General features: G+C 41.9%; 1 protein-coding gene across 1 annotated transcript in view; it reads right to left on the bottom strand.

Annotated features, from left to right (window-relative positions):
* Window positions 1–4737: 4737 nt before the first annotated feature.
* The window catches only part of LOC102304403 (sodium/potassium-transporting ATPase subunit alpha-1), a 28091-nt gene continuing 18897 nt past the window's right edge, over window positions 4738–13931 (bottom strand). The window contains exons 8-23 of the mRNA XM_042221439.1: window positions 13656–13773; window positions 13313–13581; window positions 12925–13233; window positions 10801–10935; window positions 10436–10628; window positions 10173–10348; window positions 9958–10094; window positions 9414–9564; window positions 8192–8360; window positions 7947–8101; window positions 7670–7793; window positions 6669–6814; window positions 6458–6588; window positions 5656–5757; window positions 5420–5511; window positions 4738–5104 (exon numbers count right to left, since the gene is read on the bottom strand). Coding sequence (XP_042077373.1) covers window positions 5076–5104; window positions 5420–5511; window positions 5656–5757; window positions 6458–6588; window positions 6669–6814; window positions 7670–7793; window positions 7947–8101; window positions 8192–8360; window positions 9414–9564; window positions 9958–10094; window positions 10173–10348; window positions 10436–10628; window positions 10801–10935; window positions 12925–13233; window positions 13313–13581; window positions 13656–13773 — 2436 coding nt within the window. The 3' untranslated portion in view covers window positions 4738–5075. The remainder of the gene's footprint in view (window positions 5105–5419; window positions 5512–5655; window positions 5758–6457; window positions 6589–6668; window positions 6815–7669; window positions 7794–7946; window positions 8102–8191; window positions 8361–9413; window positions 9565–9957; window positions 10095–10172; window positions 10349–10435; window positions 10629–10800; window positions 10936–12924; window positions 13234–13312; window positions 13582–13655; window positions 13774–13931) is intronic.

Here is a 13931-nt window from a genome sequence, read left to right as displayed (position 1 = left end):
ACCAACCTCTGACTCTCTCCCCCACCGATGTAGGAGCGGTGCTGAGCAGGATCAATGTCCACAAGGCTGCAGGCTCCTGATGGCATCCCCGGGCGTGTTCTCAGAGCGTGTTCTGGGGAGCTTGCAGGAGTGCTCACAGACATATTCAATCTGTCCCCACAGCTGTCGACTCCTGAACTCTGCCTCCTGCATCTGACTCCACGTTAACACATGGACTGAACACACACACCACAACCACCTACACACACCACAACCCACACACACACACACACACACACACACACACTACACACACACACACACACACACACAATGGACAACTGTACCCTCAAACACACAATAATAACATGGACTGAACCACCACTCACAACCACTAGCACTTTATATAGCCTCTGTAGAAATTATCCACATATCTCACTTATCTTAACTGCACTACTGTATAGTTCTGTGTAAATAATCATTCTGTACATACGATAATTTTTAATCCTACAACTGTTTATAACTTGCATAGTTCACATTTCTGTATAACTGTATATCTCAGATTTCTGTATAGTTTTTTTATTTCATATTTATATCCTGTTCATAGCCTGTACATAGCTTGTACTCACTACAGCCTGTACATACTTATAGTTATAGAATATTCATAACATACTTCGTACCATGTACATTATAACATACCATAATAGACCCATTTCTGTAATATACTTACATATCTATATTATTGCTAATATATATTGTAATATATCTATATCATGGCTAAAGCACTTCTGGATGGATGCAAACTGCATTTCGTTGCCCTGTACCTGTGCATGTGCAATGACAATAAAATTGAATTCTATTCTATTGACTATGTGCACGTTAGCATATGCTACTTCCGGTGCAGAAACTCCTGTGTGGAGCTTTGTTTCCAGTGTCCTATTCACGCCCTGTTTACGGTCCAAAACAAGTTAAGCAAATGAATGAATCAAGCGGCGATTTACATTTCTATAGATGTCTTGGGCATTTACCCAATATATCTGTAAATGATGTTCATCGACTTGTTGATATTTTTTCCCCGCGCCTCAGGGCAAAAGAGAAAAGGGATTCAAATGTTATATTTCTCAGCTGTCCCTCGTTTATCGCGGGTTTTATGTTCTAAAAATAACCAGCGATAGGTGAAATCAAGTAGCCAAATTTATTTTTTGACGGTGCAAAACGTTTGGTGGACATCGTGGACATACTGTACTGCACTTCAGATTCACACTGCTAGCGATCGATGCAGCGATTCTGTACTGTACAAGAGAGACATCACGGAGGAGATTGTCTGCAGCGATCAGGACGCAGGACACAATGTGACGTAAAAAAAAAAAAACGTGCAAACTTGCACTAAAAAAATCTGTGAAACAGCGAGGTGAAAGGTATCTTCGCAGTAGTGATTGACCGCAAAGCTACCGGAAATGTAGAACCCCACATCCGGTCTCAAACCAGGAAGTTAGCATTTTCTCGTGCACAGGGTCAATTCTATTCTAGAAGTTTGACTTGATTGACGCGGGAATGTTCCCAGTTAGCCTAGCAGTCAGCAAGGAGGCTGCAGCGCTGCATTATGGGATCTGTAATTTGTATATTATTAGCGCCTCATATCTCCGGGCCATGCATAACAATAATAGTACATCTATATAAAATGATCTCGCTATATAAATGATATCGCGAGATCATGATATCGATATAAATGTATGCCAGGCCGGATGTGGCCCGCGGACCTTGATGAACTCTACCAAATGAACTCCAAAGAAGAATGGTCAAATATCCAGTCAGAATTACAGTACAAGCTTGTTGATGGCTACCAAAATAATCTGATTATGGTGTAACTCGCTTAGGGATATTGAGCCTGTATGGATTAGAGAAAATCCAAAATAAATGCAAACTTGTGAACACATGTGTCTGCTGTGAACTGGGTCTACAGAAACAAGCTAATTACCTACACGTGTTTTTTCATTTATTTATTAGCAGTCTGTAAACATACTCAACAAGCAAGTACTCACTTCTACTTGAGTATTTATATATATATTGCTTATATTTAGCTAGCCCACTTAACGCTTATAGAACAATACTCACAAAATGTGCTTGTGACCTTATGAACAATAGAAATGTATGAATATTTTTGAATGTACACGTTTTACCAGTAATTTTGACAAAATCTACACTTACCAGTTACTTTAGGAGTCTTCAAAGCTTGTAGCTAGTAATCATCATGTCCTCGTGCTAACATTAGCTTCCAACCTGTGCAGGTGTGGACTAAACCAGTGGCTCCAGGCTGAGGGGGGTGCGGGACAAAACAATTAAGTCCCAATAACCTAGTGAAAAGAAGAGGTGTTTATTTCTTCTCTATTTAATTGGCTTACAATAAATAAATTAATAAGTTAATTACTTCACAGCAGTGGTTGTATTGGCAGTAGCAGCTGCTCTTACAGTTATGTAACACAGAAGTCCTGACAAAAAAAGCCATAAAAAGCATGCAAAGTTGAAATGACGACTGTAAGCTGCTTTTGCTTCACCTGTTAGTAACCAGCTACATATCTGGGCAGAACCATTCACGTCTCCTTTTACTTTTTATTGCCATCCATCAGAGAGCTGGCAGTGTTAATTCTCTTTCCTCGTCTGTAACTGTGTTTTTGTAGGATGCTAAGCTGCCGAGTTTGTGCTCTTTGCTTCTTAAAGTCTTAAAACGTCTCCTTTTCTGTGTGGGGGGTTCTGGTGTGTGTGTGCGCTTGTCAAGACTCAGCAAGCAGTGAGTGGGAGGACTGAGACCACATACAGTAGATGCCTGAAACATAATGGAAATCGGATTTGGCACGCCGGTCCATCTTGGCGAACTCAAACACCCACCATGGCCTTAAACAACTCAGAGACAGTGCTGCTGCTTTAAAGGTCACGCAAAGTTAGAAATCTCTTTATTTTAAACAAACATCTGGCTCTTGAGCCAAAATGAAAGGGCTTCAGCACAGAAGAAACACTTTGTATGGCTGCAGGAGCTGCAAACGCACCTTTGAATGGTGTAAACTGTGTTTTGTTTTGTTTTTGTTTTTTTGTTTTTTAAAAAAGGGTAGCATCATCTGGGAGGTAGATGCATGCTGTGGGGTTAATTGTGAGATATTCTTCTTCAACCGTCTTGCAAAGATGGTTGGACCTAACTCTAATTAAGGTCACCTGATGTGCAGGTAAGAAATTTGAGGAAAACAAACCATAGCAGCAATTTTGTGTCGAGCAAAAAACATAAATGAATAAAGTCAATGCTATTGTGTTTCTATCCCCTTTATTTACATTTCAAAGAGAACGAGTAACAGAGTTCCCATCTAGCCATCTTTATGAGTGTGTAATCTCTTAAATGGTAACAGTACATTGGTTTCTGTCATGCTGTTTTGTTTTGTTTTAAGAAACACTCCTGCTTCTGAAAAAGATGGGATGCTGTGTAAAATTAAAACACAAAATTGCAGTGATTTGCAAATCTCAAAGCACAAATTTTATTCACGACAGAACAAAGAAAACATACATTTTCAAAACATACATGCTGGCAGAGACATCTTAAAACAGTTGGGACAGGACTACGTTTGCCACTGTGTAGCATCCTCTCTTCATTTAACAACAGTCTGTAATTGTGGTGGAGCTGAAGGAGAGCAGCTGCTGGACTGTTGGGAGGTAATTGGTGTCCCATTCACATCTTTTTCCATTCAAGATGCTCCAAATGATTTCAGTTGGTGAAATGTCGAGACTGCTGGCCAGTTCAGCACCAGGACTCTTCGACTGTGAAGCATCGTCTTGCTCAAACACGCAAAACCTGTAAAAGAGCTTTGTTGCTCTAAAAACCTGTATATACCTTTCAGCACTGATGGAGCCTTTCCAGATGTGCAAGCTGCCATTTCCATAGACACTGAAGCACTGACAACAAGCCGGAAAATCCCCCTCCTCGTCAGTCCAGAGGACACGACATCCATCTTTTCCAAAACGAACTCCAACATTTGATTTCTGTGCCCACAGTTTCCCACTTTGCTTCAGTCCATTTTAAATGAGCTTTGGCTCGATCACGATCATGTTCACAGATGATGACTTCTTTGCATGATGGAGATTTCACCTGCATTTGTGGATGGGGTACTTCCTGAGCTCATGCAATCTTTGAATCATGCCTGTTAATGATGAAGTGCTGCCTGAGGACCCGAAGTTCACAGGTATTTTATATTGTTTCCCCATCCTTGTCCCTTGCGCAAAGAGATTTCTCCAGATACCCCGAATCATTTGATATTAAAACTGTAGACGAGGAGAGTTTTCACAATTTCACATTCAACTTATAGATGCCTTTTTGCAGATTGAACCTCTGCCTCTCCAAGATGCTCTTTTTATACCCAATCATGTTACTGACCTGTTGCCAATGAAACGGTCAGAAAATCTTCCAGATGTTACCCTTTATTATCACTTCTTCAGCCCTTTGTTGCCCCCGCCCTGCCATCGAATTCCCCTTTATGCAATTTTTAATTAAATTTGAACATTTGATACATGTTCTATTAAGAATAAATAAAGGTTTACAAGATTTGCAGATCATTCAATTTTTTTGCCTTTTTTTTTTTGGTAAAGATTTAGGGTTGCATTTCAAAAGAAAGAAAAAACAAAGAAGCTCAGGCCATTTGCATTACATTTTCATGGATTCAGTCAAAAAGGCTGGAGATTTCCCAGACAAGCACACATGATTAATGATGACAGGAAACATTTTGGGACCTGACTCGAGCGCATTTTTATTTAACGTTCATAACTGTTAAAAACATGTATAAAATTGGTCCTGTTTCAGAAACAAGGCACGCATAGTCATGTCAATGTTCAGTGTTCATGTCATTATTAGCATTATCATTTATCAGCATCATCATCAGCATGTTCCATCTCAGTATTTGTCTAAGAGTAGTATCAAGCATTCCCTAATATAAAAACACGTTCCAATTTTTTATTTTTTTTTTCCACAGAGGTTAAAATTTTATTCCGAGCAGCAAGACAATATTCATGCAAAGACGGGAGTGGAGGAGAAGATGCGAGCTGACTGGACTGACAGGTCTTTAGTAGTAGGTCTCCCGTTCCACCCAGCCTGGATACAAAAGGGAGGAGAAAAAAAACTCACTTGATTTAGAGGAAAACTCATTGGACACATTTCATTATACACTTTATTTTAAAGCATGGAAATAGGCAGGAGGATGGCAGAAGATTAAGGAGATGCCAATTTTTCCATTTTAGCCACTAGCCTCAGGGAGCAAAGAAAGAAGGAGAAGGGAAAGAAGAGAGGAACGGGTAGTAGAGAAAGTAACACACACACACACACACACACACACACACACACACACACACACACACACACACACACACACACAAAAAAGGATAATAAAGGCATGGATTCTGGACTCACCTCCTGGGCTGCGTCTGAGGATCAGCTTACGGATTTCATCATAGATAAAGATAAGCAGGGAATAGGGGAAGGCGCAGAACCACCAGTTGGGCCTGGAAACGCACACAAACACAAAAGAAGATGAGAAACTGATCCAGAGCCCCAGGTCTGGATGAACGACATGTGGTAGGTACTGTAAACCAGATTAGAGTCCGTAAAGTACTTATTGGTGGTTTCTGGGGGAGGGCTTTACTTACTTAAGAGGATACATTCTGAGGGCAACATCCATGCCTGGGCAGTAGGAGAGGAAGGCAGCCAGAGCGGTCTCCTCAAACAGTCCAAAGATCAGGATCTTGTTCCTGAAAGAGCAACAGAAATAAATCAGGCTGAATATTTATAGTTTTATATGGTTTTATTGTCTTTGTGCCAGGATGCTGCAGTGGATACACACATTAAATATGACCAGAGCTCCACAAGTTCTTAATATGGTTATGTCAGGCTCACAGACTTCAATTGTGACCATAGAACTGGTTTAAACTTTGTTTGTGGTGGCCAATCACAAGGAAGTTGACTGAAAAGTAAGGACTGCCTTTAAGACTGCTTGTTTTAGACAGTGGCTGACCTGAGATGCACCTTCATCCAGTCTATAATAATAATTTATTTTAAAAAAGAAAAAAAAAGAGAAAAGAATTTTGAACTGTGAGATGGGCAAAGCTACTCCAGTCAAGTCCATGAATAACAATGTGGCACTTGAAATGATGAGAATAGCTTCCCTTTAAACAACTGACACTGATCTGAGCGACCGATGCAAACCACAGCCGGAGTGCTTTTTAAATTAAGTATATCCTTCTTAGAGCCCAGAATATATGCAGAGGTTAGCTGGAGTTCTTCCCAGAGAAAGAGCACTGCTACTGCAATGTGGATAAATAAGCATGACATTAAAGGTGGCAGCTGTTTCAGGACCATTTCAGAATGAAATATCCACGGCTAAGTTCAAGCAGAGGTGACGGAGAACAGTGATGCGCCTCCGCATTCACAAACGGAGGGCGTTTTACTCACTTCATGCCCTGCTGGAAGACTGAGTTCCTCCTGGTCTTGCAGATGATCAGATCGGCCCACTGCACGATGACGATGCTGACGAAGAAGGCCGTGTGGCAGGTGAACTCCACGATCTTCCTCTGCTCGTAAGTCTGATGGAGAACACATCGTTTGCATCAGCTGATGATGGAACAAACTGTTACTTGAGGTCTTCCTTACAAATGTTACTCACCCACTGCTGTCCATAGCTGTCCTCCAGGTCATTGATGTACTTGTTATCCCAGGAAACTCTGATCCCCACCAGGGTGGCCGGCAGGAAGCCGTTTTCAGCCAAGATCACAAAGTAGGTGAAGAAGCCTGCCAGAGCCTGGATCATACCTGCAAGAGGGAATGATCATTATATCAGACACTTCATAACATTCTGATGTTTTAATACTAAAATGATGAATACATGCAGTTAATTTGTGTGAAATTAAACTGGAATCAATCATTTATTGATTAAACAGATCAGCTTTGTGCTCTTTCGGAAAAAACGAGACGAATGAGAACGTCGCCGTCTGAGTCGGTGAATATGTTTATCCAGTCCTTTGGGTAATTTTCTGGATCAAACCATTTGTCAATGGGTGAGTAATTAAGTAAATAAATCTGATTAACCAGTCTTTGAGGCATTAACGACTTAGAATAAAAATTACAAGTCGACTAAATTTCATTTTAAAATCATTATCCATAAGATGAATAATCCATAAAAAGATGCTGTGATACTTTAGATGTCTGGCAAGATGCACTGATCATCATCAGATATTCAAAGCCTCCTTAATGCAAACCCCCAAAACAGTTATATCATGTTTTTAAAACAGTAAGGAGGGTGAGAAATTTGTTTGAGTCTATAACGCTCTTATAAGGAAGTTCAAAAATGGTCAGAGGGGTCAGGTTTATTTCTGGCTTCATTACCGAAGAGGGAAACATCAAAAGCCCGAGGCAGTGCTCTGTCATCACTCAAACATACAACACGCATACACTTCAACTCTCTATCACTACAGGACTATTTATGGTGCATGCCTCTCTTCTTGTTATCTTGCTCCACCCAGACACTGAGCTGCCCTCTTAGAAAGACAGAAAGAAAAAAACAAAAAAAAACAAAACCCCAACATCTAGCAGAGATCCATGTCTAGAAAATGTCATTTCAGTGGGCAATTTCTAGAATTCGCATTCAAGTCGAGGCCATCTGTTTACCGATTTGTCCATAGGCTATACTGATGAGCCGCTCGTTCACCAGCTTGTCTGTTTTGGGGTTTCTGGGCTGTCTCTTCATGATGTCGCTCTCAGCCGCTTCATAAGCCAGGGAGATGGCAGGGACCTGAGAGGCAGCACGCAGCACCAATCAACAAAACAAAAACACAAAGCACCAAAAAACATAAAAGTTCAAGTTCCTTGTTTTTCAAATAACTTAAAAATTATACGACTGAGCGATGAATCCCTAACCGGCAGCAGAAAAAAAATAAAACACTACCATGTCAGTTCCCAGATCAATACAGAGGATGGTGACGGTTCCCAGGGGCAGAGGGATGTTGGCGATGATGAAGAGGAGGAAGGGAGTGATCTCAGGGATGTTACTGGTCAGAGTGTAGGCGATGGACTTCTTCAAGTTGTCAAAGATCAGACGGCCTGATGAGACCAAAGCAAATTTGTTGTATTCATAAATGCTCCTACTACTTACACACAAGTAAGCTAGTGTCAATTTGTACAATTTGTTACCCTCTTCCACTCCAGTGACAATGGAGGCAAAGTTATCGTCCAGCAGGATCATGTCGGCAGCCTGCTTGGAGACGTCGGATCCAGCGATGCCCATGGCGACACCGATGTCCGCTTTTTTCAGAGCTGGAGAGTCGTTCACGCCATCACCTGTCACGGCCACAATGGCTCCCTGCACACAAGGCGGTGCCAAAGTCAAATTAAACAGAACAGAAGGGGAAAGGCGACGTTCTTTCTTTCAAATGACATTACATCGTGTGACACAATCTCCTGCCTTGTGAAAGAAAAGCCTCAAAAGGTTTCAGGGAAACTCCCATTTTTGTATTTGACAGCTGTAATAAAAGTGACTAAGAGACATAAATGTGGAATCAGTGGAGGAAGATTCGCCGCTACAGTGTTACGTGTGACAAGGCTTTGGAAGGCTATTCGGTGGCTGTGTTGGATGCCAACAGGGGCAAAAAAACAAACAAACAAAAACAAAAGCCTGTGGGATTTCCTTCATTAAAAAAATTTTTTAAAAAAGGTGAGTGCCTCAATTATTTGTCACATTAGCTCCACACAGTGTTATTATTAGGCCTCCCACTTGAGCTAATGAACAGCGCACCAAGCATATTTTTGAGATTTATTAAACGGTGACAAAGAAAGAAGCTGACAGTTCAATTATTTATAGCCGAACGTGCATCAGTAAACTACCAGATCTATATTTCACTGCACCTGATGTAGCAAATAATGGCTATTAAAGCGTTGAGATGAGAGACGTGTTTGAAACGTTACAGTCATAACAGTCTGCTAAACGCCGCCCTGCAAATAGCCGTGAAGAGTCTGTGACGCAGAGTTGTTTACCGAAACCCTTAATCAGACATTATAAACAGGAATTATTTTAATAAATATCTCCATAGTCAGAGTCCACGTACAACTTTGAGAGTTTTCCCCCGCTTACTGATGCGCTCTTAGATATTCATGCACATGGTTGAGCTCACAGCTTGACAGATGTTGGCGCTCAATTATTCAGCCAACTTGATAAATCAGACCAAAGCAGCAATCATAACCAACCACTGGGAGAAATTCACAGATGCATTTACATGACAAAGCAAAGGCAGGTGCTGTGTTTGCCAAACTGAAAAACACGAGCACAAACGCTGCAGGTGTTTGTGCGAGCAGGACGGTCTGCTCCATAGCACAGGTGAAAGCACTGTGCCACATTTTCACATTTGTTTTGCTATACCTGTCTCTGGCAGCCCTCCACAATGATCAGCTTCTGTTGTGGCGAGGTTCTGGCGAAGACGATCTCCGTGTGGTACTTCAAGATGTCGTCGAGCTGCTCTGGGGTCAGATCCTTCAGGTCACCACCGTGAACGACGCAGGCCTTGGCATCTCTGTGGGGAAAAATGACATTCATACTTAATGTTCTGAGGGTGGAAATTATAATAGATAATGGCCGAAACACCCAATGAATCCAAGGTCCACTACTGATAATATGTCCCAAATCTTAATATGATAACCTAGATTAGATCTCAAATCCCCTCCAAAAATTGCAGATTAGCTTGGGTAAAAGACCAAAAGTTGAGGCATAAAACGATGTGTGCTGCTGGTAAAGTTTCTGGGCTGCCTTTCCTCATAACAGCCATCCCTCAAGATTCTCGCCATTTAAAGCAATGCATTGTCAGGGACTACAACATCTAGTCCTTTTGCTGAATGTAACAGCCACATTTAAAAAGAAAAAGGGACCAAGAATGTGGCCATGAGGTAACCCCACAGAAAGTTGGTACCTTGGATTGACTTCGTTGATCGGGATGTTCAAACGTGCAGCAATGTCTTCAACAGTCTCGTTGCCCTCAGAGATGATACCCACACCTTTAGCGATGGCCTTAGCTGTGATTGGATGATCACCTGTTACCATGATCACCTAGAACGAGGGAAGTTTGTGCTGATAAGTCCAATAAGTCAACACTCTCATTTATGAATGTGATCTCCGCATGCATACCTTGATTCCAGCACTCCTGCATTTACCCACGGCATCGGGCACAGCAGCACGAGGAGGGTCAATCATGGACATGAGGCCGATGAAGCACAGGTTCTCAGTGGGGAAGTTCACCTCGTCGGTATCAAAAGCAAAGTCCTCTGGGAACTGCTCATCAGGCAGGTGATAATGGCAGAAACCTAGATTGGACACGAGGTGGTCATTTAGGTTTCAACTCAGTATTATGAATTCAGAAATTTAAACCCCCAGCAGCCACAGAGCCTCACCCAGCACTCTCTCTCCCAGACCTCCCAGCTCGAGGTACGCATTCTGGAAAGAGTCTTTCATCTCGTCATCCAGAGGCTGCTCTTTGCCCTGCATCATGATGGTGGAGCAGCGGTCCAGAATTCTCTCTGGAGCTCCTTTCATGACCAGCAGGTGCTTGGACTCTCCTTCACAGGAATTCTTGTGGATGGAAAGCTATGAGCACAGAACAAAAAAAAAAAAAAGGAACAAATTTTTAAAAAACTGTTGTTGTTTTTTTTGCACAGTTATGAACCCAACTTGCAGTGATAATAATCTAATATTGTAGATTTCATGTACATAACAATAAATGTGACATTTCATAACGCACTGCATACTTTTGCCATACCTGGTACTTGTTAGTGGAGTTGAAAGGGATCTCAGCAATTTTGGGGGTTTTCTCCCTCATTTCTTGGACTGAGCCACAGCAGAGTTCAATGCACTTCAGCAGAGCCGACTCAGAGGCATCACCGGCCACATCTCTCTGGATGATGAAGATAAAATGGGGAAAACAATCTTAAGTAGATTATCAAACTATTCAACTGGGTTGCCAAATTACTGTACGGACAGTTTAGAAAATTGTTCTCTGTTAAATTTACTTTGGAATAAGGCATAGAACAAGAAACTAAATACCCGTTATAATTTTTCTTCCCATTGTAATAATAGGCCTTGATGAAAACCAACCCCATGTTTACCCTTGCCTCATTCTTGTAACAGTGACAGACAGGAAAATAATGAGCAGTGAAAGAACATGACTGATAATTATACAAGTGATACCAGCCAGATGCTTGCAGCTGATTAACACACACATATACATGTGCACACTCAAGACACCCACACAGTAATGGGTTATGGACTCGTGGGGGAAAAGTCTTGGAGCCAAGAGACCTACGTGCAGCTGCGTGTGTGTGTGTGTGTGTGTGTGTGTGTGTGTGTGTGTGTGTGTGTGTGTGTGTGTGTGTGTGTGTGTGTGTGTGTGTTTTTGGTGAGGTGGGGTACACAGTAATTATGTAGTTACATGTGTGTGTGCGTGTGTATGTGTTTATGTGAGCCACTGCAGTGGGAGTTATGTGAAGGAAAACAAGCCGGTCTGTCTAAGAGGAAAACCTCTCAGCAGGGGTAAAAATAAATAAAAGCCCAATAACAGAATTGGACCCCTGTTAGAAGGTTCAAAATCATTCATAAACAGAATAATGTAGAGCTGGATATGAAGATATGATTTTTAAGACCGATAACTTGGTGATTTAAATGTTCAACATATCTGCCTTTTTTTCTTTTTTTCAATTTTGCCACACACGGAACAAACAGATCTTCTCCAACTTGTTAGGTTTATTTATATTGATGATAACGACAATGCAGTTCCATAATAATCTAGTTTTATTGTTACAACAAGTCAAGGATTACTTGTTCATGCTCTGTCCGGCTCTACTCGGATCAGTTGGCAGATATGCCAACGGGGAAGTTGCAAAGTCCCTTCTGGTAGACAAATGTCACCATATCAACACTGATTACACCATTAAAGGCCGTTTCTCCCTTCTATTCTTAGAATTTTGATTTATTTGCCATTATAAACAGCAAATATCAGCCATCGACTTACTGCCAATATATCAGTTGGGTTTTAATTGCCATTGTGAGCACTGGGATAAAAGCATGATTATGACTGTCATGCTTTTGTAGCTTTTGTAGCTATTGCCCAAATGGGCTACCAGCTGTGTCTCATATCAGTCGGGCTCTACAAAAATAAAGGTTGTTTACCAGAGTTTAATCTGCAACCCCTCCCCCAACTGATGAATGCTGTGAAGTGTCATGTGGGCCTGTATTTAAAAGGGGGCTTTTATCATAGGCTTTACAGGATTCTTTGGTCAGTAGCACGCCACAGAAATTATCAGTGGATCTCCCAGCTAAGTCAGCCCACTGGAAACACCAACACAAAGCACTGAAGCTTTGACACTCTTGATAAATATGTCCTAAACTGCTTTATCATGAAACATAGACAAAAGCTGCAGCATCATTACATTTCCTTTCATAGAACCGAGCCGGTCTCTTGTCCTTTGTTAGAATATTTAGAGAGGCGTTCACGCAACCGCACAGGTGTTACAAACACTGGGAATGAAGTGAACAACATTAGAGGATAAAAACCAAACAATAGGGCAGAGGAACACTTGTGTTTTTCAAATCATTTGAAAAAGGGCATATTCAAATTTAGATAATGAGTCAGCAGTACTGGAGTTTTAAATCCTGCCCACATAATGAGCACACAAACTAAAAGCTTACAACAACAGAAAAACATTTCTTGCTGTTGAACAAAGGATTTAAGAGCACACAGGCTTCTGTTTTTAGCTCTTAAAGCTAATCATTTCCTAAAATACATAAACACATACACAATTCATGCAGGGGAAAAAGAAAAATCCACAGAATGACTCAATTTGATTCCAATTATCCAAATAAACAGAAGGACAGGTGAAAGGCCTACCTTTAGAATGGGAACGTTGCTCTGCTCGGCCAGGAAGACGGCGCGGTTGCAGAGTCCGGCGATTCTAGCCAGAGAGGCCCACGTGGCAGAGCTCCTGTCAAAAGAGGTACCGCTCTGGTTCTCAGTGGTGTCGGCCTCATGGATCTGGTTGTCAAACCACATGTGGGCCACAGTCATTCTGTTCTGGGTCAGGGTGCCAGTCTTGTCGGAGCAGATGGTGGAGGTGGAGCCCAGCGTCTCGACAGCTTCCAAGTTCTTTACCAGGCAGTTCTTCTTGGCCATACGCTTAGCAGTCAGAGTCAGACACACCTAGAGAGGAGAATGCTTGGGTCAGCCAACTGTTTGAGAACCACTGGATCTTTAAGACACATGAAACATCTGGACTCACAGTGACAGTAGCGAGGAGACCTTCTGGCACATTGGCGACAATGATGCCAATGAGGAAGATGACGGCCTCGAGCCAGGTGTACCCAAGGATGAGGGAAAGGATGAAAAAGGACATGCCGAGGAAGACTGCCACACCAGTGATGATGTGGATGAAGTGCTCAATCTCGATTGAGATTGGGGTGCGTCCGACTTCAAGTCCCGAGGCTAGCGTGGCGATACGACCCATGACGGTACGATCTCCAGTGCTGATCACGATACCACGGGCAGTTCCTGTCGCAGGGATAAGATCATTAAATAAAAAACAATAAAACATTAGCTTCATTGTTCATTCTGTGTCATTATACCTTCAACACAGTTGGTCGAGAAGAAAGCAATGTTCCTCGTCTCCAATGGATTCTCGTTGGAGAAATCAGGAGTACGAGTCTGGGGCTCTGATTCACCAGTCAGAGACGAATTGTCCACCTGAGTGGAAACAACACAACAAACATATGGTAACATCTGCCTTTAGTTAAAATAAAATCACTGAAAGGTTCCTAGTGGCTCATGAAGAAGCTCTGCCTTAACTGAAGCATTTCTCTTGGGTCTTGACTTCAGGTTTGGGACCCAAACGGGTCAGCGAT

The sequence above is a fragment of the Haplochromis burtoni genome, unplaced genomic scaffold (genome assembly GCF_018398535.1).
Source record: "Haplochromis burtoni strain Fernald_Lab_line unplaced genomic scaffold, NCSU_Asbu1 Contig_67, whole genome shotgun sequence".
Taxonomy (NCBI): domain Eukaryota; kingdom Metazoa; phylum Chordata; class Actinopteri; order Cichliformes; family Cichlidae; genus Haplochromis; species Haplochromis burtoni.
The sequence above is the reverse complement of the archived record's forward strand: the minus strand, read 5'-3'. Positions and strand labels throughout refer to the sequence as shown.